At 39.6% G+C, this 25,933-nt stretch overlaps 1 protein-coding gene across 1 annotated transcript; it reads right to left on the bottom strand.

Annotated features, from left to right (window-relative positions):
* Positions 1-3,474: 3,474 nt before the first annotated feature.
* agpat3 (1-acylglycerol-3-phosphate O-acyltransferase 3) lies at positions 3,475-25,405 on the bottom strand. Its single transcript, XM_085373832.1, has 10 exons — positions 25,157-25,405; positions 11,120-11,177; positions 10,714-10,944; positions 9,891-10,060; positions 9,622-9,783; positions 8,045-8,198; positions 7,848-7,950; positions 6,670-6,745; positions 5,654-5,852; positions 3,475-5,358 (listed from the first exon to the last, which is right to left on the bottom strand). The coding sequence occupies exons 3-10, from the start codon at positions 10,889-10,891 to the stop codon at positions 5,267-5,269; spliced, it is 1,134 nt and encodes a 377-aa protein (XP_085229958.1). The 5' UTR covers positions 10,892-10,944; positions 11,120-11,177; positions 25,157-25,405; the 3' UTR covers positions 3,475-5,266.
* Between the last annotated feature and the right edge of the window lie 528 nt (positions 25,406-25,933).

A 25,933-nucleotide genomic window follows, 5' to 3' on the forward strand; every position in this document is an offset into this window, starting at 1 on the left:
CACTCAGGCACAGCTGGCTGCCGGCGGAGCTCACGGGCGCGTCACTGCAACTCCCCCTGGCTTCTGCTCCGCGGCTGCTGAGTGAGCCCTCATCTGGGACTCTCCTCAGCTCTTTCTGGGACAGTGGCGCGGCTGCCCCTCTGTTGGTCTTCCTTGGTCTCTTGTGTTCTGGGGGCCTCTGGATGTCTGGAGTTTTGATCTCCTCCATACCTGCTTCATGCCCTGGAGGACGGGGCTGTGGCCCCCCCACACCCTCTAGCAGAGTATTACATGAAGGAACCTTTTAAAAAAAACAAGCGCGTCCATGCTCACAGGTGTACACACGGGTGATCACACCCACAAACTACACCCTTTTTGGCTCCTACCTCAAAGCACACTGTGTTCTGTTGATCTTATGTGCTGCACAATAATGTTTAACATTTAGTATTTACTGTCATATTCCCATATATCATTGTGATGTTGTTTATTCTATTACTCTTGTTCTCTTCTGCTTGTTTTCTTTTTTCTTTCTCAGCAGGTGACCCAGGTGATTGATATATGCATTTTTTTTCTCTGCCCGTTCTGTTGGTTTTTGTCTTTTGCCCTTCTCCCCCGTCCCTCTTCTCAGCTGTTTCTCTTTCCCTCTTTCTTTCTCACCTTCTTTCCCCCAGTCAAGTCTGTCCCGCATTCAGCAAGTGAAAATAAAATAAACAATAAAAGGTGAATCAAATGGACCATTACGGCAAGGCTGGGATGGTCAGTTTGGTAAAGTAAATCCGTTGGGCATCTTTCTTTGCCTTTAGACAATAATTCTGATGGCAAAAGAGCCAAACGGGACAGGCAAAAAAAAAAAAAAAAAGGAACCTTTTAAAAAGACAAGCGCGTCCATGCTCACAGGTGTACACACGGGTGATCACACCCACAAACTACACCCGTTTTGGCTCCTACCTCAAAGCACACTGTGTTCTGTTGATCTTATGTGCTGCACAATAATGTTTAACATTTAGTATTTACTGTCATATTCCCATATATCATTGTGATGTTGTTTATTCTATTACTCTTGTTCTCTTCTGCTTGTTTTCTTTTTTCTTTCTCAACAGGTGATCCAGGTGATTGATATATGCATTTTTTTCTTTCTTTTTTTTCTGATCATTCTGTTGGTTTTTGTCTTTTGCCCTTCTCCCCCGTCCCTCTTCTCAGCTGTTTCTCTTTCCCTCTTTCTTTCTCCCCTTCTTTCCCCCAGTCAAGTCTGTCCCGCATTCAGCAAGTGAAAATAAAATAAACAATAAAAGGTGAATCAAATGGACCATTACGGCAAGGCTGGGATGGTCAGTTTGGTAAAGTAAATCCGTTGGGCATCTTTCTTTGCCTTTAGACAATAATTCTGATGGCAAAAGAGCCAAACGGGACAGGCAAAAAAAATAAAATAAATAAATAACCATGAGGTCCTGGTGGGCACATGGCCACGCAGCCTGCTGTTTTCATATTTACCGGCCTGGGGTCTTGAACAGAATAGTGAACCCGTCTTTCAGGGGTACTGACCACAACCACTTTACCAAGTCCGTTATCAAGACTAGTTTGTCACATCTTCACATCTCTGCTGGTGTCAACCATCTTTCGGCCAAGGATGGTGTTCAATCATTTCCTAAGAGGACAATCCTAAGCTCCTGACTGTTTGTTCTCTACCAGCACAGAGCACATGTCATTCATGTTAACACGCATTTTCATGTCGCTGCTGGTGTCAAACATTTTTTTAATCAGATTTGTAAAATTGTAAAAACTATTTATTAGTCTTGCCTTCTCCGAGTTGTCTTCGAAATGTTTTAGGGGCTTTTGATCAAACAAGACAGCTTTTAACAAAAGCAAAAATGACACTTTTTCAGCTTTGCTTCCTCAGAAACCCATTTTTATTAATTATTCCGATGCAGAGTTAATGCCACAGCTGCTGTATTGCCAGTCTGTAAGAGTCCCTGAGTCAGAATTAACTCGATTCAGTGACTGTGCAATATCGTACATCATGCAAAAAGTAACTGACTACAGTAAGAAACAATGATTAATTACAAATTGTGAAAAATGCTTTGTAAGCATCCACTGTGAGTACAGCGTTCCATCTGTGGTTTAATTAGAAGTGAGGCATCGCTGATGCTATTTACAGCTCCAGAGTGTTGAGTGTGACCTTTGCAGATAATTTTGTAAACTGCACCCAGGACAGCTGGGTTTAAATCTTCATCTGCTGTAGCATTTTCTTCACAGTTTAGTAAGATAAACTTGTGGTGCATCTATACCTTTTCTAAAGCTGAGCATCTCATAGTCATCATTTACATAATGTACATATTTATACAGACTCGATATCCCGTCACACCTTGGACATCCGATTGTTAATGTGTCATTCAAAAGGTCTAAAGAGCAACTAAATACATCTCTACAATATCTAAAGGTGAGCATGACATTCATCATTTGTGTTATATACATATGTTCAGTTTACACAGTCCTCACATTATGTCACACTTGTGACTTAATACTGCATGTCAAATGAAAATTGTGGATGTGTTATGATGAATTACGGTGGATGGATGCCTGTGTGAAAGTTCTTATGGAGAAGTGATGGAAGGTGGAAATGGTTAAATCAGATCCCTGTGTTGACTCTAGTGGACCCCTCCCGTCGTCTATGGTGTCAAAACTGAGTTCCTTTCACCTGAAGTGCTGCATGCACAGAGAAACTCACACAAATCCAAATAAGTCAAAGGAGTAGGAGTTGCTTTGTGATCAAATTCTTTAATATTCTCAAGTGTTTAAAATTGAAGAAAACATAAAAACAGCTGTAGAAAACAAAACAAAAGCTGAGGCGAGAGGTTCCACTAACTGGATTATCTTTGAGATTTCAGAAAATCGTGCAGCTAATCTAGTGTTGTAAATTTTAACGTCACATTTGATCGCATTTAGGAATTAAGAAAATGGGGAGGGAAGAAAAGACATTTGTAATATTTCTTTACTGAATAATAAAAATAAAAAAAAAGCATCCAGTGTTAAACGTTTTTGCAAATACTGGTTTGCACTTCTCAGCAGCGTCTTCTGCTTAAGAAACTGATTCATACTAAATAAGAGGATTTGATGGGCTGAATTTCTATCCGGTTGTTGGTTTTGATTTGATGGAAAATAGAAGAGACAAGTGAGGATCCTAAAGCTTTTACAAATATTTAAAGTAATCTCAAAGTATCTCTGTGTACAAATGTGGATTAATTAAAAACAGGTTTCCTCACAAGAGCTGATTACATCCATGCCAACCTCCCAGCTCTACTAGTACATATGTTTATGTACTTAAACAAAAACTTTCAGTCCTTCACTACCACAGCGGTTAGCGTCTATGTTTTCACACAAAAACATAAGCAGCACTAATTAAGGCTTGCATGAAATCTGTAGTTAACTAAAGAAAAAGGGAGGTATAGGACATTTAGCTGCTGAGACATTATGATTATAAAAAAAAAAAAAAAAAAAAAAAAAAAAGTAGGATAAACACTACATGTGGCACGGGAAGGTAAGGAGAGCACACAACATAAAAATACCCCCTCCCCATCTTTTTCTACCATTAGCTTTTATGTTGGACCTCGAAACATGGCTCAAAAACTGTATTGTACTGTAGCAGCCAAAAGATAATCTGAGATATAACTACAAGCAGTCATGTTTGGGATGCTAAAATCCAGAACTGTATGTGCTTAAGCAGCTGTCTTTAACTGATGTACACAGGATGCCTTTAAAAAAAACCAAACAAACAAAAAAAACGAAAACTGGACTGTAAGTTGTTTACTCAGTTTGGGGGATCAAACCAAACAAATGCATGCTGCTCCACCATGCATCACTGTAATGGAGGGAGGGAGAGAGGGTGGAGACGCAAGTGAGATGTTGGTGCTTGTTTTAAAGGGGTGGCGGATAAGCAATCCCTTGCCTGAGCAAGCCTGACTTAAGGCAAAGGTTAAAATATCAATACTGCAGTCTAAATATCAGGAGAGCAAATCAATATGCTTTCAGATGTGTGGCTACATGTTGGTGACCTTTTCCTGGATTCTGGCTCCACTGACAGGTGAGTCATGACTGGTAATCGGCGTGGGTGGCATGTTGAACCTTGCCAGTGTTTGGTTCAATTAACATCACATTTAGGAGGTCAATTGAAAATGAATGAGAACATGTATGCAAGCTAGTAAATGTAAAAAGACAGAAAACAAAAACTGAAAAGTGTCTGTGGGTTTGGGTTCTGAGGGGTACAAATGAGACCTGTAACAGATGGTAGGTATCCTTGATAAGGACGGTTTTCACATTCAGAGCCCTTGATGTAAGTTTGACACCAGCCTTTCCAAACCAGGATGTAAAAGGGGTCAGACCATCATAATCACAGCAGTAAGATGGAACAGTGATTTTACCACATGTACACCACTAAAAATGATGTGGAATTTTGATTCTCCGCCCACGCACGTCTGTTGCTATCCCAGTACAATCAAGGTGAACTGTATCGCATTGTTTGTGTCAAAATAATTACAAATTACAAGAGGGGGGAAAAAAAACAACTTTTTCACCTTCACTGTACTGGTATAGTTGTGCTCAAAGGCATATAAGAACCTTAAGTATGTGGCTGGCTATATACAGCTAAAACTGGTCAATTCTGCATGATTTTGGGTGAAGTTGACCCTGTTAAGGAAAACCAGGCTGGGCCTCAAGGCACCGATTCCCATTACAAGTCCCACTCAGTGAGAAAAGGGAGGGAGACGTCCTGTATGTTACACACTGCTGTTGTGGAAATGCGCCTCCGCTGGGATGGAGGTTAGAGATTAGAAATATGTATCGACTCGTGTTCTGTGGACAAAAAAGAAACAGTGTGTCACCCACTACCCATTGGCTGATGACTGTGACAGGGAAACGAGGTAGGAAGTGGTAGTTCATGTGAGCTCAGACATGTTAGAAGCTTAATGTTGGGTGTTACTGAGATTTAATGGGATCTGGATTGAGGGGGAGGTGGTGGCTAACTGGATTTAGAAAGATGCAGGAGAATACAGTGCTGCATCTCCCCCTCGTTATAATCTGTGATACACCAGAGAACTTGGACCCCAGACCCTCTATACTCCCTCACTCTAGTGCCACTAGAAATGTTAGGTCTGGCTTCTATAATGTTTTCACAGCTGGGACTCCTCCCCAGCCTACCAACTGACTCGACAGTAGGAGGAGAATGGAGTTGGGATGGGGTGAGACACCGCAGGGTGGCCAACAGAAACGGCCATTCACAGGAGGGAGTGACACTTTAGTTTTGTTTCTTGGCCTCTTGGTTGCCGTAACTGGAACCTGTTTTCTTCACCTCAGTGACCCCTATGAGGCGGCGGATCGCTATAGAGGCTGCAGAGAGAACAAAGGAGAAGGGGGGGGGGGACACAACAGGTCAGGAAAAAACCTCACGAGCTTTAAATGAAACAAGCTACATCAGTTTTCATTCTGGGCAGGTGACTGGTTGAATTATACATCCATGACTGACCAACTTCAAAACAGTCAAATACCCAAAACCACAGGAGCTAAAGAACTCAGACTTTACTCTTTTTGCAAGTACAATTAGTGCCAAAAAAGAACCTTGAAAAGTGCAAAACACTAACAGGACATGAGCACCAAACTGTCTAAAAGGTAAGGTTTGACCTACCTACGATGAGGAAGAGTATAAAGCCAATAATGAGGAGAGGGGAGCCACTGACGACCACTCCGCAGGCAAAATTGATGAGTGGTGAAAGCAGCAGTGTTGCCCAAAACAGGAAGTTGAGCAGCGTCCACAGCCTGCGCGGTGGGATAATTGTGGGTCCCGGGAACTTGCCTTCCTTATTGTACATTTCCTGTAAAGCATCCTGGGAGTTGGGAAAGATAGTGGTTACCTTTGTGCTTAATTTGATTTGAAACGACAGGATTTGCTGATAAATTTGACATCTGATTAAAAATAAAATAAAGATCAGGATATGAATTCTAGGAGAAAATAAAAAAAACAAATTGACCCTAGTCATGCTGTGGGGGGCAGTGTGTTGATATGGTACATAGTTCTAAGGGTCGTCACCACCTTTATTTTCACATCCTGCATAAGAAACGTCTTTTTCAGGATAGCAATACTATCAACAGGCAAAATTATGGGATAATGAATGGTTTTGAGTGTAAACATGGCTTCAGTTATGTGGCCTTCAGAGTCACAAACTGTGTTTTTGACATACAAAGTAATAGAGCAGTTTTCCACCACGATCTTCAAAACACCTACTGAGGTAACGTCTCTTGGAAGGAATGAATTTACCACACTTTAGTCTGAGATGAGTTCTCATGACCCAACACCTAATTAAGATACTTTAGTTTATCCTTTAATTTGTCACCTGCTCAGTATCCACAGGTTATGGTGTCTGAGTGTACCTCCTGTAGCTTAATGACGTTAACAAGTTCAAGAGTTGGTAATGTTTGGGAGGGAAAATAGATTGGGCTTGATATCAAATTAGAGAAAAAAAACAAAAAACAAAAACAAAAAACTTGTCAGTGAATTCTTTCAGCAACAATGGGAAGTGGAAGGAAAATTTCCATGACACTGGGTACTAACCCCCCCCCTTCCCCCATATCCCCCAAACAACAAAGCTGTTAACCCAAATTAACAGTGATCTGGCATTTTAGGAGTCTTTAATGTGAGATTACCTTCTCCTGGTACAGCTTGTGTAGCCAGTTGGCACACTCCTGCTCATCGTCTGGTATATCCTCCACAGAAAACCGCCTGGATGTAAAACAGCAAATAACCATTGGAAGCAGATACAGTTTACCTTCAGTGTCTCAATATTTGGAAACAGGCAAATAATGAATAAAGTTATGAATGAGACGATATCCTGCAGCTAGAGTCGACCACTTCAAAAAGACCTTGCTAATTTACGCAGCATTTTGCAGAGGAATGGACAAAGCAAAAAGTATTAAATTGAACTGAAATAGAGAAGCAGGAGATAAAAATATGTAGATTGCTGTGACCTTTATAGTCCATCAGGTTTCATTGGAAAGATGCATTAGATTATTAATGGCACAAAAAATGTGTTTGTTTTCCAGTTTTGTTCCTTTTCCACCTGTTAATTATTTTGCTCGTGATTCTGGTTGATGGAATGACAGGCAGCTAATGTGTGTCTGAAGGCCACTACACATTCAGCACAACAAAAAGCAAACCACAATCATAGCCAGCCACACCAAAATAATCACTGTCGAGATAAATTCACATAAACAGCACTCAGGCACTTTTTAAACAACCCCATCAGGTTAATTCAAAAATGTAAACATATCTGCTGAGCAGTTTGCGCGCACGCACGCACGCACGCACGCACGCACGCACGCACGCACGCACGCACGCACGCGAAAGAGAGAAAAAAACTCAAAGACATTTGGTCTGTAGTAGCAGCTTCTTGCCACCAGGTGCCTCCCTCTTCCCAAACACAATTCCCTCTGATACATGAACATTATCATACTAAGTGATTTCAGGTCACTAAAACAGTATTTTTACCCGTCTTCAGTCAACCTGACCTTGAAACTAAAAACAAAGTGTCCACCACCCTCCTGCTTTCAGCTTTATTTAAGTAAAATCACACTAGTGCTCCAATCTGTCTGTCTATAACAAGCTCCGAGCTCAGGGGAGCACCCTGGCCATTAAAGCTAATGTCCTGGAGTCTAGCCAGTCTCAGTGCCTCTTTGATTATTACAGGACAAAATGCAGTTGGGAGGAGGCCAAAATGCTTAAAACTCATTTATTCTAGTTTACTTGAAGAAACAGCTGAGCGTGCAGTGCCATATTACAAAAAGTGATTGTTCAAAAGTAGAGAGCGGGCATCAGCGGTGCTTACCTTACAGACATATCAGCTTTGTACTTCTTGCCATTGACAATGCCCAGGAGGGTGGGAGTCTGGTTGTCTTTGAAATTCAGAGTCACATCATACACAGCAGTTACTGTTGAGAGAAAGAAGAGCAGGCTGTAAGCAAAATACAAAATAAAAGAAATGCTCTGAACATAGTTTTTGTGTGACTTGCGCGTGAATGCCACCTGTGCCCTTAAGACACTGCAGTGTGGTGGTGAATCCTTTGGTTCGGGGTAATAGGTGATATTTGAGTATGGGCAGGCCTTTACTCTCTGCAACCTGCATACTGATTTGGTGCTTTTTCTCTGTAAAGCGGGTGCCCTCGCAGTACAGCAGAAACTGCAGAGAGAAAGGAGGAAGAGTTGTGTTAACACACACACACACACACACACACACACACACCAAAATTAAAAAAAAAAAAAAATCTCCAGCTTAAGGTGACCTCTTATCCTGACCCATCCACTACCCTACTTCTGTTAGCTGGAGTACAAATCAAGGTCAACTCAATTTAACAGTACGCTAAAATACAGTCAACTCAGGATACCCGTTTGTGCCATCAACTTGTTGTGTCAGTCTGGGTTTTCTGAATCTGTCCATTAAAAACGTGCAGTTTTTGGCACAAGATAATCATCATAGCTAACAGCAAGGTGCAGCTATGTTACTGCAGCCAGTATTACAGTAGATGCAGTTGAAAACATTAGATCTTTACAAGTTTATAGACTTGTCATTAGCATTCCTCCTTAATGAAGGCAGGCGCAGATCTGACTGGAATTACTATATTGTGTAAGACAATTTTCTTTCAGCTACAACCCTGACAGTGTTAAACGGTGTGAAGAGCCAGGTAAAAAAACAAAGATAATTAATACTTATTGGCTGATTTGCAAATCTTATTTCACATCACCAAGTATTATGTAGCTATACAAAGCCATATCGAACAACAAAAGTAATTTGAAGATGAAACAAGGAAGGCATTTGTTTCCTCAACTGTATCGCTAATTTGTGGTCGTTAGGGAAGCCACAGAGTGGCTCTGCACAAGCAGGACCTTCTGCATTTACCAAAACCACCCAAACCATGGAAATACGAAAAAAAACCAACAAAAAAAAAAAAACCAACGTGGAATTCCTTGCTAAACCCAAATCCTGCTTTTTACTCTAGGCCTAAGCTGTCACCAGGTAAAACGTGATGGATGTAGAGAAAATGTACGTTTTATTTATTTATTTTAAAGACAAAAGAGGCATTTGTGGTCTGAAGCATAATGAATGTCTATTCAGTCTGTTTACGCACAGTGGATACTTGTGTTCATGATGTCTGACAGAAAAAAACAAACATACAAACTCATGTTGAGGCCCTTCAAATAACGCTGCTGTACTCAGAACTATTCGTGTATCACTGCCTAGATAAATTCAGTAGAAAGAGAAACTGGGGCAAAGGGCAGAAACTACAGCATCAGATAGATTATAGATCATTCCCTTTAAAAGTCTAGAAATGTTTTGTTATGTATGTTCCATCTTATCTTAGTTTGGCTGTGCAGTGATTACTCAATTTGCAGGTGACAGTTGATGCAACGACTGGTTTAACTTAAAAGAATTTACAACCTTGTCTGAACTGTTAGAATCACAACACTTATGTATCTTGAAGAGGATATTTCACAATCTTGATTGAGCAACTGGGTTGCAATTGAGACACAAGTAGTTGTCTGTAAGATGAACTTTTACACCTAAACCACAGTCCAGGCGACAGACAAACTGTGACTGTACCTACCCACATATATTCAGGATAGTCTTTGAGCCTGTCTAGGCCTTTGAAGACAGTGTTTCGGTCCTCTTCCCACTTTCTTTTGCAGAAAACAATTTCTAGAAAGTACCACGTCCAGCCAATTAGAGGGACCTTCAGGAGCTCATGTTTGGCTAGCACTTTTGAACTCTAAAGAAAGAGGAAAGACATTTTTATACAACTCTGACTTCACTCTTAAGAAAAAAGCAAATACTGTTGATAAATGTTAATCATTTAAAGTGTGGTGCTCAACTGACCCCTAAAACGCCATATCTTTCACACATGGTCCATCCACACAGAAAGTCAATCTCAAAGTTGTGGTTGAGGATGATGATGACATGCTCCTTGCCAAACTTGTCCACCGTAGCCTGATCGGTGTATAGGGTGCATTCTGTGCCCGACCACCACTCCAGCAGCATCACCAGCTCTGCACAGTGACGATGACGCAGCAGGAACATTAGAAAGTTAGAGGAGAAAATTCATCACTTGGAGCATTTTCAGTGTAAACCATACACAATGTACTAAATGGAAGTATATTTGTGTTACATTATATTTATATTAATCCCTCAAAACAGTCTACCAACACTGCAGAGAATTATCAGCAAATCTTTGTGCGTTTAGGATTCGTGTAATTTTAGATAATTACTCTGGAGCACATTTAATGTCTGTCATAGGGTTAATAAAAGCAGCTGAAGTCATTAACAGCAAAAAGCTGACTCTAGAAAGCAGCTGACAGACAATTTTAATGAGTAACTGGTGAAAATTGTGGAGGCTGTAGCTGCTTAGGACTCATTTAATTTAGCTAAAAGGAGACTGAATATAAAGCCCTTCTACACAGAAAGTGTTTCAAACATTCAAGTGGAAAATGCAGCTGAAACCCTTTCTATGTAGACAGCATAATATCCAACAGATGGCCCAAACACAGCTCATTGTATGTGACACCATTGCCAGATTTGTAATTATTTGCAATCTGTGAATTTCAGAATCGACACTTGACACCTTTTCTTGTTTACATATTTAAAAGACAATTAGCATTTCTACATAAACCTGCAGCAACACATGAGAATCATCTATACTCACGGCTCCAGAGGGAGTAGGAGAGCCGGCAGTTGATTCTGCGATAGAGCTGCCTGTTGATCGGCCAGAGGATGCAGGTGCACAGCTGAATGAAGTTTATAATGAGGCCGCTCACCACAAACACAAAGCCCATCAGCAACTGCAAGATGAACAGGCTCTTCAGGTAGGCCAGCAGAGCCATGGCTGAGGAGCCTGGAGGGCTGAGTGGGCTCCTCTCTATACACTACGACCAACCTGAGGAGGGAGCAGAAAAAGAAGGTGAGCACAGTGAGTGCAAAAGGAAAAAAGACATGCAGGGTACTAAATAAGGAACAGATCAGTGTAAACACAAGGTTATCAGGTGTTTGTGTCAGGTGATCCTCAGGCAAACATGCTTTAAGATGTTCAAAAGGGCAACAGTGACTCTTACCACGGTGGAGTCCTTTTACAAGCCCCGTTTACACGGCCCTTCTGCCAGCACCACAGACCTGTGAACAACAGCAGAGGATAGGCTCAGGCAACAGTGATGGGAGTCGGACTAGACTGCAGAGCCATTACAGCAGAATTTAATAAATGTATAATGCCCGTTTCAAACAGGATGAATTCTTTTAGCTAATAACATAAGGAGGCCAGAGACCGATATTGTTCTTCAGTGTGGGTGAAAGGCGAATCAAAAGGGGAAGGCTATGAAACCTGGCTGACCAACCCGGGTATTTACAGACAAGTTTCGACACTGAATGTAGCTTCAAAAATTGCATCTACGTGGATGTATGTATCTCAGAGCTTGCACAGTATGCCAATATTAGGGCTGCCACAAACGATTATTTTGATAGTCGACTAGTCACCGATTATTTTTGCGATTAGTCGACTAATCAGATCATCATCCATTGGACGTACAGCGTACAGCTTATTGCACCAGCAGCATCTGGTCTTATATAACTATCATTAGCTTACAGCTTGAAGTGTTTGTGCTAACTAAAAATAAAGACAAGATGGTAGTTAATTTTTAATGAAATTTGCAGATTGTTTCGGTGAAGTTTAATAAACTCCTTGCTTTCTAAAATATAACAGGACACCAGAGTATATTCTCCAGCGTCTCACACTTCTGATAATCAGCTGTCTGCTTGACAGTTTTAGCTGTGCAAAAAACTATAACTTTAATCTCAGCCAAACCGATTTACTCAGGAACAAATAAAATACTAAAGAAAGCCAAACAATAACATTTTTAAGTTATCTAAGTGACTTATATATATGTTTAACCTGACTAGTGAAAGACGGCGGTGGGTTTGAAAACGATTTGCCGGGAGTCCGGTGTTCTCACGGCTCTAGTTAGCCTTGCCCCCGCCTAGCTAACGAGCTAGTGGGTAACAGACGTCTCCGAAAACGTCGGAGCGCTTTTGAAAATATGTGGTGTCTTGATAAACTGAGCAGATATTTGAGGTTTACACAGCTACATTCTCGCCTGAAAATATGTTAAACGTTTATTTTGTGACCCAGAAAGAATAATAAGAGTAAAGTTAAAACTAACTAGCTGCCGCCATTGTTGACAGCTGCGCTATGAATTCTGGGACACAGCTTCTTCTTCGGGGTTTAACGGCAGCTGGCATCCTTGTACATGCAGTGCTGCCATCTTCTGTTTCAGTCCGTTATTACACTCTTAAATCCTACTACTCATTCCTGCGTCCTTTGTGATCTTACAAAGCTTCAAACGATGCGTCGACTATTAAATTAGTCGTCGACGATTTTAATAGTCGACATAATCGTGACTAGTCGACTAATCGTGGCAGCCCTAGCCAATATGCATGTGAACCACTTTAGGACAAGTCTTGCAAAGTAACGTGTCACTATTCATACATAATTGATGTCAAAGATGAGCTGATATCATCATCATCATCATCATCATGGATGAATTTTCAGCAATAGTCACAGGAGTACAAAGCTGCATAGCCCTCAAATTTCAAAGTTTTAGACAGGAACCTTAAATGCAAAACAAATATTTCAACAGAGAACATCTTAAAAAATGTTTTAAACAAATAAAACTGAACTGACAGTTTCAAATCTCTTCTTCTATGGTGAATCAAATAAAAATGATAAAGTAGTCAGCATTTTGAAGACATCATCAACCTTGAACATAATTTAAGTTTACGAGCCAGAAGCCCACACAGAGACCCGGGTTACTGAGTCCTGTCTGGGCTTGTAATTTTCTTGTAGCTTCTCCATTTTCCTCCAGTAGATGAAGTGGGAACATCTGATTGCCCTGAGGTTAGGGCACGATAGTTAGCTCTGAGCTGCTGTATGCAAGTCTTTATGAATACACATAACCAGTTGATTAAAATGAATTGAACTCAGTATTATTCACAGAAGATGTAAATACATTAATCTGTGTGCTACCAGATGTTGTTCTCTTACATAGTGCTTTTCTACTCTGAGCACTTAAAGCGCTTTACACAACTTGCCTCATTCACCTAGTCACACAAGCACTTTTGTGCTTTCTAACATTCACACAGTCACACTCTGAGAGCAACTTAGGGTTAGTATCTTGCACAAGGATATTTGGCATGCAGACTGGAGCAGAGATCAAACCACCAACCTTGCAATCCTCTACCTCCAGTGCTACCTCATATAAGCCAAGTTAAATTAAATGTAAACATATAGAACCAAATAAAACTAAAAAAACTTTCTAAAGATACAATGGAAAATAATTGAATAAATAATTTCAGTGTATAACTGAAGTTAATCAGGAATCAAGTAGTGAACTTGAAAGAATTAATTCAGCAGTAAAAGTAAAACTCTTCTCATTATCAAAACTAAAGTTGTTTTTCACAAACATAACTATTTGTGCCAGCAACATCCACATGAGTTTTCAACTGCATAAACTAACATAACTGTGTCAGAAAACAAGCAAAAAGGGAAGCCGTGTACTGTCTGCCTGCATGCTGAACAAGGGACAAGAAAACACTGTGTGCTTGGTGAGCGTCCAAATGACAACAGTCTTCAACCACAGTCTTCAACATGTTATCCGAAACGACTTGTTTCTTGTTCCCATTAAATATACAAAGCATGTGTAACCAGTAGAGATGGCACGATAACACTTTATGCCCTATACCGATATCATAAATTTGGATATCGGCCGATACCGATATGAATCTGATAGTGTTTTTTTAATCAATAAAACTGTTTTTTTTTTTTTATATCTTGCTGCATTTTGTATAAGTTCATACTCAAGTTTAAATAAACAACACTAAAGCTATTCTGTTATACCTGTATGTAAAAAAATACACTGCACCCAAAATATTTCATAGTTCAGCAATACTGATCAATCTAATAAACTTAAACCTACTCCATCCTTCCTATTCTGGTATTTTAAAGAGTACTTAGCAGAAATATTAAGCAACCTAACTAATAGGGTTGCAACTTCCCAGCAAAAAAATAAAATAAAATAAAATAGGGAACCACCCCCCACCTCATGATGCTTAATCGACTTAATCAACTTTAATTTGATGCAGCGTGAAAAAAAAATGCACAGAAAAAAAATTATTTTTCGAGAATAATTAAATAGATTCAACATCTTTGCAGACTGCACAGGTGGTGTCTTCCCAAAGGAAAAAGTACTATAGCTTACTAGGGTATATTAGACTTAACAGTTACTATATACAGTAATGGACTTCTATATATTTTACATCAGATTAAAACTTTGGTTTAAGATTCAGATAATTATTTATTAAAAGCTAGACACAAACTTTGCTAGATCCGCCCCTGCACAGTTACCAGCCGTCAGCTACATAGAAAAAGATCCTGGTGTAGAAAGTTATATTAAATAAATTCTAACAACAGATTATCAAGCTTAAACGTGCTGCTGTTATTCAGCCGCTGGTTTCCTCTTTCTGGTGCAAAGTGGGCCAAAAACAAAGACAGACGGACTCGCGACAGAAAAGCCGATCAGCTGATCATTAATCAGTTTCGTGATTGAAGTAGCAGCGGGAGAGGGAGGGAGAGAGAGGCAGTCGCTCCATATATCGGTTGTTAAGCTTAACGCGGGAATGCTTTACAAACATTCAGAGATGAACTTACACACTTGCTTTACTTCTCTCTGGGATAACTTCCTCGGAGATGATATGCTGGTTTGGTAGAGAGCCTCCAAATACACACAGCCGCTCTATCACGTGAGCACACTGCTCCTACGTGCTACGGTTATGAGCTGAGTTACGCCATGTCGCAAGTTTTGTGAGGTGCTTTTTTGATATTTAATGGATCGGATTACATTTTTTAAATTTCTCTCCGATATCCGATCCAGTCATTTACGTCAGTATAGGACCGATACCGATATGCAATATCGGATCGGTCCATCTCTAGTAACCAGTACCCATCCTTCACAAATAACGTAGACTGAAGACAATGTGTGAATCAGTTAAGAGGGCTAACAAACTATATTCTAAATTGAGTACTTTATCAATTACAACAAATTATACAACTGTACTAAAAGAGGCAAAATTATGAAGTAACCCAATCTACTGCATTAGCCCTTTTCCAAGACTGCAACAGACTTCTTCAACGACCATCACAGTGAAGAGCAATCCAACCAGTTTTTCATACAACCATATTGCGGACACAAACCTAGATTACAGTTGTAGGCAACAAGTCTTATCTGGTGTACTCACTATCTCACACACTGCAACCATATATATCAATTTAGCAGTCTGGGTGTAAAGAAAATTAAATCTTAAATGCACACCTGCAGAAGTTTGGTTCAGTCCCGTCAGACCATCAACATAAACGTGTTTACAAATCTCTGGACATGAAATCACCCTAAACTTTTCCAAGCATGCACTAACTCTGCATTATGTTACAGATGTGACCTTTGGTCATGCATACAGCATGATAGGGAGGGTGAAGTTAAATACTGCATATTTGTCTTATGGCTGAGATGGGTTAAGAAACACTGTGGTTAATGAGGAAGTCCAGAATAAGTCGCCACGAAGCATTAATAGCAACTACACAAGTAGTCTATAATAGGCTTACTGATAAACTGCAATTCAAGCTTGAAGTTTATACCTTACCTGTGACTGTCAGTCAAATTAGAAGCACGAAAGAGGATTTTTATACGATTATTTTTATTTCTCTGTTTTAACTTCTAACTGCTAATTTTATAATTGAACAAATGAAAGCACAGTGTTTTTTTATGTAAAATAGTGAGTCAATGTTAAAAAACAAAACAAAACAAAAAACCTAGGTTTACAAGCCAAATCAGTGAGACTTTTGTTAATGTTTTTACAGCTAAACGCCTTAACCTTTTCTTGGAAGATTTAACTCTGCACACTGATAGCAGCTGAGTGTAATGTTTGGCCACAAGCTGCCGATGGGAGAAGTTCCCCAACCTTAATTTGCGTTGGCAACCCGCAGCGACTATGAGTGTGTGTGCATGTTAGCTCAGGCGAGTTACTTCTACACACATCATGAACTTTGTCCCAGTTTTACTCACAGCATATGTTCCCCGTGCAGCGCTGGAATCAAACTGAGTCACCTCAAACTTTCACTCAACTCCAACTCGCGGCCATGATTCACAGGACAAACTCAATTTTACACACCAGCAATCAAAAGACACACAGCACATTTAAGAATTAACTGGCCAAAAAAAAAAAAAAAGAAAAAAAAAAGAAAAGGAAACTCATGGGGCAATCGTGGCTCAAGAGTTGGGTGTTCGTCTTGTAATCGGAAGGTTGCCGGTTTGAGCCCCGGCTCGGACAGTCTCGGTCGTTGTGTCCTTGGGCAAGACACTTCACCTACCGCCTACTGGTGTTGGCCAGAGGGGCCGATGGCGCGACATGGCAGCCTCGCTTCTGTCAGTCTGCCCCAGGGCAGCTGTGGCTACAACTGTAGCTCGCCTCCACCAGTGTATGAATGTGAGAGTGAATGAATAGTGGAATTGTAAAGCGCTTTGAGGGGTCCCGAAAAGCGCTATATAAATGCAATCCATTATTATTACTCCCTAACTTTTTCTCATAAGCAGATCTTTTTAAAGCTAAACATGTGAAACTGTATAATTTACACATTCACTTCCATGCAGTTTTTATTTAACATTTTTATGGAGCCAATTAATTGGTTTAACATTGGTAGCCACTAAGTGTTTTTCTATTGTGTTATTTTAATTTTGTTCCAGTTAAATGTTCAAAGATGGTTTAAGGGAGACTTTTTTAAACTTCATTAAATGTTATAAACTTGTATAGCCTTGATCATCACTAAAAATCTAACTTACCTTCTACAAATATGTTAAGGAGATGACTTGAAACATGCCAGTAAACAAGACATGTACTCTTGACACAGTAAATGGTTTCTACATTTTTTTCAAACATCTTTGTGCAGTGAACTTTATTTTTCAAACAACACAATGATCATACGGTGTTCTGTGGTAAGAAACCTGGTCTTCTAAGGCTGTATTCAGTGAGAAATCTACAGATGACGTGCACCTCACTGGAAATGTAACTACAAGTTAGATCAACACAGCTCACTTTTGTGAGCGGAACCACAATTCATTCTGTACATTTCTAGCTATTTTTGCACTGCAGATTTACATTAATTGGTGAAAATGTCTATATACAGTATAATAATCATGGCATCAATATAAGACCACAAAGGTCAGCATGATTCTTGGAGGGAGATTGCTAAAAGTAGTGGAACGGATGTGAAACAATGTATAAAGAAGTGGAAACATTTGAGACAAATACATTTGAAAGAGAAAGTCACATTTATTTATTTATCTATCACAGCTAGCACTGGATGTTAAACGCCGAGACACCGCCACAAGGTAATTAACATCAGCCACATAGGTTACATCGTAGGTTCTATAAAAGGCCTGAAGTCTAAATCAGGCATTACAGACAGGATGACTTCGAGTCCTCTACAACATATATGTTCACTCTATTTGGACTTTTTTTCTGTTGGCTACTGTAATGTATTGGTACTGCAATAAAACCATGGCAAGGCAACTCATTCTGTCAGGTGAGCCGGCCAAGTGCCTGATTGGATCAGTGTTCGATGTCAGCTATTTAGGTAAGTAGTTCAGTGTTAAGACTACTGCTTTAACCCTTTAAACCCTTTTATTTTGTTATCGTTTTTATGGTTAACTCTGTTTTCCTGGGTCTTCTTTTTTCGGTTACCGGTACTAGTTTTATTTTGTTGTATTTATCCACGATACCTTAAAGGCCGGTCTGTGAAAATATTGTCGGGCATAAACCGGTCCGTGGCGCAAAAAAGGTTGGGGACCGCTGAGCTAGCGCAATAATTTATTTTTTTTTTGCATATGAAACCGGAGGAGTTGTACTTGCATCTTATGCCATCAGCTTGTCCTAGGTCACGGTTTCCTTCCACATATAGCTTTGCAAAAATTGCATAAAAAGAGCTTGCAGGAACAAAAACATAATGTTCCAGAAACACGCTTTGCTTATCCAATCAGCTGTTCGTAACACTTCCCACATTGAAATAGACGTCAGTGCGAATGATCGCATGTCCGCCATTACCTGCCCGAAACCGGAAGTGATGTCATTTTCGTGGAAAATGTAGTTTTTTACTTGTAGGCCTTAAAAGCCTATACTGGTGTTTTTATAAGTCATGTTTGACTTTATGCTTTTCTGAATAGTTGCTGGGATGCTTACAACTCGAACTGCACTGCTTAAAATAGTTTATTTTGATGCACATGCTGTTTTCTTTGCAAATTTGCATCATAGGATTGTTTTTCGTTTTTTCTGTAGTATATAAAAATTGGTGTATCTCAAAAATAAAACTATGAAGACACTCAAAATAAATTTCTTGTTGTTGTAAACTATTTCTTGCAACTTTTTTGTATTAAAGTTTTGAGGGATAAACCTCTTAAATTTCTCCAAGTAGAAATATATGTAAAAAAAAAAAAACTAAAAAAAAACTAAAACGATTTTCAATTTTTTTGTAGTTTATTGCACTTTTTTTTGCAATTTATGTAGTTACTATGGACTTAATGCATACATATTAAAATTTGGGCTATAACAGTTGTATTGATGTATAGCAACTTGAAATGCTCCCAAAAATGGCACTACAGCATGTAAAAATATAAAGCAAGCTCTGGCAGCCTTGGTTCTATGGTAGGTCTTAAAGGGTTAATGCTCACATTCACCCTTTCCCTCAATAGGATGAGAATCTCAACAATACTGAGCTTAAAACACCAACATAGATTTAAGTCAAACAAAACGTTGTTGTGCAAAAACCAAACATACTAACATAGAAATACTCTGGAAATTGAAGTTGGTCTGTCATACAAGACATCCAGAAAAATAGAGGAAAAACAGCTGGTGGATGTCCAGCTCCCTGAAGGTAATGGGCCCACCTGTAAGCCCACACAACCTGAAGGAAAGATTAGTACTGCTGACTGTGTTAAAGCTGCTTAAGGCTGGACAGCTGCTGCTGCTCTACATTACCTGAATATAACTTCTATACCAGCTGCTTGCTATAAGTTTTTAAAATGAGAAATGTACATTTAGAGACACTAGTTAAATTATGGAAAAGTTCAACCACATCTTGGCAGGAACTGCTCCTCTATCAAAGCATTTTAATTATAAAAACTTACTTTGGCTTTCAAACGTCTGCGCTCCACTTACAGCAGGGAACAGCCGAATGATGCCTAGGCTGGACTTCAACAGCTACTAGTCTCTAGCAAACACCTGGGTTTTTCCTGGCACTAAATTTGCCTATGGTGGGTGAAGTAACCACAAGTAATCTGACCTGACAGAAGTCTGTGCACTGCCTGTTATTTTTTGGCTATCTGATAAACATTTTAAGCTTAAGGAAAAAAAGCCCCACATTTGCTAACAATATTCAATATTTGGTGGAAGGCCAAAACCTTTTTGGCGGTCATGAAAATATACCTAAAAATGGTAGGATGCATATTAAGTTGTACCATTGCAGCATATTAACGTCTTAATATGCTGGGGAAACAGGACACAACGCTTGTCTCACATTCAACTTACCAGTAGACATAGTAGGCCATTGCCATGAACACCATCGCCCCACAGATCCCAGTGAAGATCATGACAGCACTCTGGTTCAGCATTTTGGCTTCTGGTATTCCACCAGTTCACAGCCAGAAAAAATATATACTAAAAACAAAACAAAGAAAAGGCCTGCAGATAGCAGAGGATAGTCACAAGCTGCCCTGCTTTGTCGCCATAATAATCCCACAGAAGGGAAGAGGGAGATTATGATGATGACAGCGAGAACACAGTCAGATCCCAAGAACCTGTAGGAGGAACTACCTAATCAGCACACGAGTTTACCAGGGACCAATGAACTCGCCCATGAACTCGAGAGTTATTAAAAAGCATAAATCTTCATTTAAATCAGCATAAAGTAAACACCTCAATGAATTGTTATCAGATTTGGCTAAATAATATCAGAAGGAAGTCTAGAAAGACCGACAGCTCACTTCAGAAAGGAAGGAGTCACACATACTGTTTGCAGTGTCTTACAAGCATTCCCATCCTCTAATCCAGTGTATCAGATTAGTGCTGATTAGCAGGCTATGGGTACCCTGGATATGTCACATTCAATTAACATTAACAAAGAGAAGGCCTAGTCTCTGCCCAACCATAGTGAAGTAAAGAGAATAGCATTGTTACGCTAAAGTAACCAATCATAATTTACTGTATTGTGATTGACCTTGCCATAAGCTGCTTGTTACTAACATCTTGCATCATGAAAGTGATGGGTTCAAAGAAATGATCAGCAATATCCTTGAAAAATCTCTTCATGTGATATCTAGTCGTGTTTTCTTATTGGTTTTTTACTGGCTGAAGATGGACCCTTCAGAGGATGGCTATTTGCGTTACCACAATTTGTCAACGAGTCTGATTTACCTTACTTAACAGACGTCTATGAATTTTCTGGTATTTTTTTGGTAATTTTGTTAAAACAAATCAATATATATTTAATCTTGATTAACTGAAATTCCACTTAATAAAACCAGTCAACTAGTTAAGTATATTTATTACAGCCCTAGTGGGTATTCTTTGATGGAAGCACAAAATTCTTTGATGGGATCTGTAACAAATGACCACAAAGCCTGAATCAGAGTTCAGATTATTGCCATGCCTTGGGGATACAGGTCCCCCCCCCCCCCAAACAAATGCACATAATCACCTATTGCTTATGTTGTTTCAAACAGTGAAACATCAGCAATAACTTATTGCTGTAACAACCAATCTCAAGCTATTGAATCGGTTAACAGTAACAAGTTGGTAGTGACAACAGACAGTTTTCAAAGATGGATGCAGTTAACATCGCGACATGCTTAGTAGCTAAAAACCTGTTGATCACAAGTCATGTGAAAATAATGATATCATGGACAATCCTTCTTTCTGAGACTTAGCATGAAACACCTCTGTAAACTGCATTCATATAAAATAAAACATTTAGTCAATTCTGTCTACACAATGGCAAGTCTGTCCACCTGTCAAAGCTGGTTGCCCATTAATTTCATATGCAACTCTAACCTGAATATAGAGATATTATATGCCATGCCAGCATCCTCTTTCCTTGACAGTACCTTGGGTAAGGAAAGGATTTACTACAGATCTCCATTACTCACCCACACAAAGATAGCACACAGGGCTAGCGGGCAAGTTACCAAAGGCTTCGGATACTTGCACACAGTTAATGTGGTCCGGACAAACTAGCAGACAGAGGCATAAATAAACTGTCAAGTGATAGCTGAAGCGAGTAGGTTGACGTTACAGTACAGTTCTAGGGTCTTACCACCGGGTGTTAAAGCCAAATACCAACGGAGATAAAAATACATGGTGATAGCTGGACAATGAAGGTCATTCATATTTCAAAGCATGAAGAGCTCTAAATCCCTGCACAGCACTACTGAGTGTGTTTTAAAGCCACAACACTTACTACACAAGAGACAAATGTAATTCTTGGCAGGTAAAAGAACACTTAAAGTGCATTTAGTTTCTTTAATTATGATCATGCACGCACAGGAAAGAGCATATGCTGGAATAATGATAATAATAATAATACAGCAAGGAAGATTAAAAGGTGAACTCAACCTGCTGTATTTGCCAAAAATGTGGCTCCAAATGTGAACCTGCCGGTTGAGCTCATGATCATATTAGCATATTTATACTGGTTTGTTTATGTGTGGGGGGGAAAAAAAAAAAAAACAAAAAAACAAAAAAACTATGATCCTACTAACGTGTATTGGCTGTGTAGCCATCTGGGACCATTTAAAACTATGAAAATAAAGCAATCTCACCTTTGCATGGTGTCAGTATTACAATAATCACAGCAAGCATTATGGAAATCTAGTCAAACATTTTATGCAAAGCTTCTACATATGGGTTTATCACTGAGGTTAGGTGAAAAGCTGGCTGATGTAAAGAGCCTTGGATCATTTAAACATTAGGTCCTTCAACACAAGACCATTTAAAGGTGGGAATATTATACTGCTACTCCCCTCACTGTTCTGTATAAGACTACAAAGGTTAACAAAAAGAGGGTCAACTAGTAAGAGCAGGGAGAGTTATGTGAAATTCTTAGACAGTTTGAGTATGAATGCACCAGGCTGAATCTGAATGCAGGTAATGAATGCTACAAAAGTTTGACATTGTTCACCCCGATGACACTGCTTAGATAAAGTCTTAACACATGTCTCAAAGTCCAATAGGACAATACTATGCTTGATTACTAGATAAAGGAGATCAATAGGTTACAACTTGTAAATGAGCAAGTCACTGCACTTTGGATCAACAGCTGGTTCAATTATTAATAGCATATATACGTCAACGATGCCTTTAGGTATAGGGCTGTGCGATATGACCAAAATCTCATATCCCGATATAAGACATCTATCGTCCGATAACGATATAAATCACAAAAATTTAACATTTTCTGTAAATTCTGTGAATCTCGGGCAGCTCGACTTGCGTGAAGTGTTTCCAGCTGGGCGTCGTGTACCTGGAATCGAGTGTTTTAACCGATGCATGAAACTATATATATTTTTAGACATAAGTTGTAACGGCCGCCGTTGTCTTTTTGAGTATTTATTGCACAGCGTGCTGCAGGGAAAAGCGTAGCACTATTTTATTGAGCATCCCACTCTGTTTAAACTATGAAAAGGCTGATTTTATTTTTAACTTTAGTGAGAATACACCTAACAGGTAAATGTGCCGGATGCAGCCATTTTGGATATTAACCTGCCAGCTCCCTAGCACAAAGTCCGATCTGATGTCCAACGACTCTGATGTGGAGATATCGTTTTTTTGAGCATTGACTGTAGCAGTGGGCAGAGCTATATTTTACCTAGCTACCCCAGCCTTCTTTTATTGACTTACTGTCGTTATCTTTGGTAGGATTTATGAATTTCTCCCTTTTCTTTCTTTGTACCATTGTCTTAAATCCTAGGAACTAGTGTTTTTACCCTTTTTTAAAATCCACCTTTTCCCACACTGAAATCAAATCGAGTCTGGCATTCACCTCCTGCACCATCTAAACAACCCATATGGAAAAGATATATATAAATCTTATAAAGTTTGTATCTGTCTTGTGTGAAACTTGTATGAAAAGCATATAAGTGTGAAAACAGATATAAGATCCCTTGAAAAATTATATAATGAAACTTGTATGTTTTGGATACTTACTAAAACAATGTATGAAAGTAATGCGAAAGTGGCCACTTTCATGAGTAAATCATGTAAGCCTTATATGATTTACTCATGAAAGTGGCCACTTTCATGAGTAATCACATACAAGTTTTTACTATTTCTTTTCCGTATGGGAAAAAGCACCATTAAAAAGGAAGAAAATCCATTACATTTTAGTGCAGAACTAGTGATTCTTTTAAAATTTCTATAACATGACACTAGTGCTTGTAGAAGATACACTTTTACTGCATTGTCAGCGTGTTTGGGATCATTGGTCATGCTGACAAATTTTTTGTAGAATCAACTAAACAAGTGTAACTTGTTCTAGTAACAAAGTGCCTAAAGATACTATTTAAAATTGTTATACAAAACAACTTAGTAGAATAAACAACACTGGTTCTTCTCCAGCCTTAGGTTCCTCTTTTCCCCCCCATTCCTAAATGATTTGTGTCAGTGTTAAGAGACTTATAAAGCAAAAACAAAAAATATCATTTCTCTGAAAATCATCAGGTACAAGGACTGGACTGAGAATGAGGGGGGGGAGCAGTCAATGTCCAAAGAAAAACTTAAAGACCTGGAGCACTATTGCTCTTTAAAAACATAAATGGCAGCTCAAGACTTATACAGGATTCATTGATCTTGTAAAATTACTAAATAATGAATAGCAGCAGTGATCCAGTCCACATATCCTCCTCTCAAGGTCAATTAAAGGCATGCATAAACACCAACAAGTGGCCCTATATGGCAGTGTGAAGCAGTGGGTGCACACTTTACCATTCAATATTTAATATAAAAAAGTGAAGTTTTATTAACGGACTTCCCTTTTGCCCTTCTGGTTTTACTCTTAGTAGTATGAGACCAAGCTGTCTCTTGCACCAAGCAGTCACATTATCAACACTGGTTTATTTAAAAAAAGGAAAAAAAAATCCCCGTTCTGGTATAAAAATGCTGAGAGTTACTTGCCTGTCACGCACTGCTCGTCCAGCTGGTTAAAAGTGAGGCTCAAGAATAAAGTTAGCACGGGTTAAAACAGCCGCAGACTTCAATGAACTTTAGTAACCTCAAGAGTCGTACGAGATCTGTACGCAGGTCAACTCTGAGCCAGCTGGCGCATACGACGTAAAGCGTGACAGAGCGGGGGTGCAATATAGCAACATTTAACTACGAAAAATGAACCCAGTCATAGTTTACCATGAACTCTAGCATATCATACCTTAGTGTCAAAGTGTTGCAGCCCAACCTACTGTATCTGAATGCAAATGCTTAAGATGTCTGTATGCACCAAATGCGGCATGCCTGGGCTGATAGATTCTCAGAGACCAACTAGCCAGCAGGTCCCTTCAATCCTACCACTGACACGGCTTATCTTTTGTCACACATGGCTCGGCTGCGGCCGTTAAGCTAGCTGCTCTGTGAAGTCAAAGTTGCACGCGCACACACACACACACACACACACACACACACACAATTCCCTCAGAAGAAGACGACATTAAAGAAAAAGCCACCCCAACTGTCTTAGCTACTGCCAATAGAGATAGTAAATGTGTGAACACTGGTTCGACTAAATGAGCCGAGCGGCACAGGAAAGACAGGTGCTAACGGTACAAGCTAGCATGCTATATAAGCAACATCCACACAGCGAGGCTAAAAAATGTTTTCTGGCGACAGGATGGCGTCTATTAGATTGACTCTTTAGCTGCTAATCCCTGCCAACTTTTCCCCCATCCTTTGTTAATAGGTACCCGTTATTATCTTAGGCTAGTTAGCCAGTTCTCGTTAGCAGCCAGTGTCAGCCTTACCTGAAGATTATTCGCTGGGGACTCGGTGGGTTTAGTTACACTTTTTCGCCGCTTTCTGGCCTTCTGGGGGCGTAAAATGAGCCTGTCAACAAACGTTGCCCTACTCCGTCGGTTTCCAGAGACGCAATAAAAATGACTTGAGGCAATAGGATTTGCAGGAGCTCTATTGTTTGTCGGTTAAAGCCCCACATTTCCTCCAAACCCATCTGAAGGTGGCCTGTCCTACATCCGGTCCAGCCCCTCATTCATTTTCACAGAGATGCACAAAAATACACAAAAACATGCACAGACGTACTGCAGCGCACTCCCGCCGCTGCTGCAAGTTTGGTTACAGGTAAGAGCAGATAAAGGCATATAATGTCTGTTTTTATTGATTTTTTGCTACCATTTGCAAATATATGTTTACTCCATACAGCGCAGCAGACTAGTGCAGAGATTTCTTGGCCAATCAAATTTAGGTTTTACCCCCTTAAATTTTCTGTTTCGGGAAGAAAACCTGAATCTTCAGTTTTAAAAAAATGATATCATAATGTAACATCAAAATAAAAGAAAGTCACTGTTTTTAAACTAGTTGGTTTTTTTTTTAACATGACTACTATTACTAACTGCCTACATTATTACATATCAGCCCTATACTCTCAGTACATCTTAGTCGACTTTACAATTTTGTCCCATATCTAGCTTTTCTACACCTTTTATCTAAAATTCTACCATTTTCTTGGCCTTGCATTCAAAATACTACATGAAGCATTTTATTCACGTACAGATTCCCGCTTT

Source organism: Diplotaxodon limnothrissa, linkage group LG16, assembly GCF_057381915.1.
Source record: "Diplotaxodon limnothrissa isolate DT_005_m linkage group LG16, D_limnothrissa_male_GT1.1, whole genome shotgun sequence".
NCBI lineage: Eukaryota > Metazoa > Chordata > Actinopteri > Cichliformes > Cichlidae > Diplotaxodon > Diplotaxodon limnothrissa.

Coding starts and splice junctions, on each gene's coding strand:
- agpat3 (XM_085373832.1), bottom strand. CDS start 10,891: ATGGCTCTGCTGGCCTACCTGAAGAGCCTGTTCATCTTGCAGTTGCTG. Junction 8,199..9,621: donor ACTATCCTGAATATATGTGG/GTAGGTACAGTC, acceptor TTCTCTCTGCAG/TTTCTGCTGTACTGCGAGGG. Junction 5,853..6,669: donor ACAAGCTGTACCAGGAGAAG/GTAATCTCACAT, acceptor CCCAACTCCCAG/GATGCTTTACAGGAAATGTA.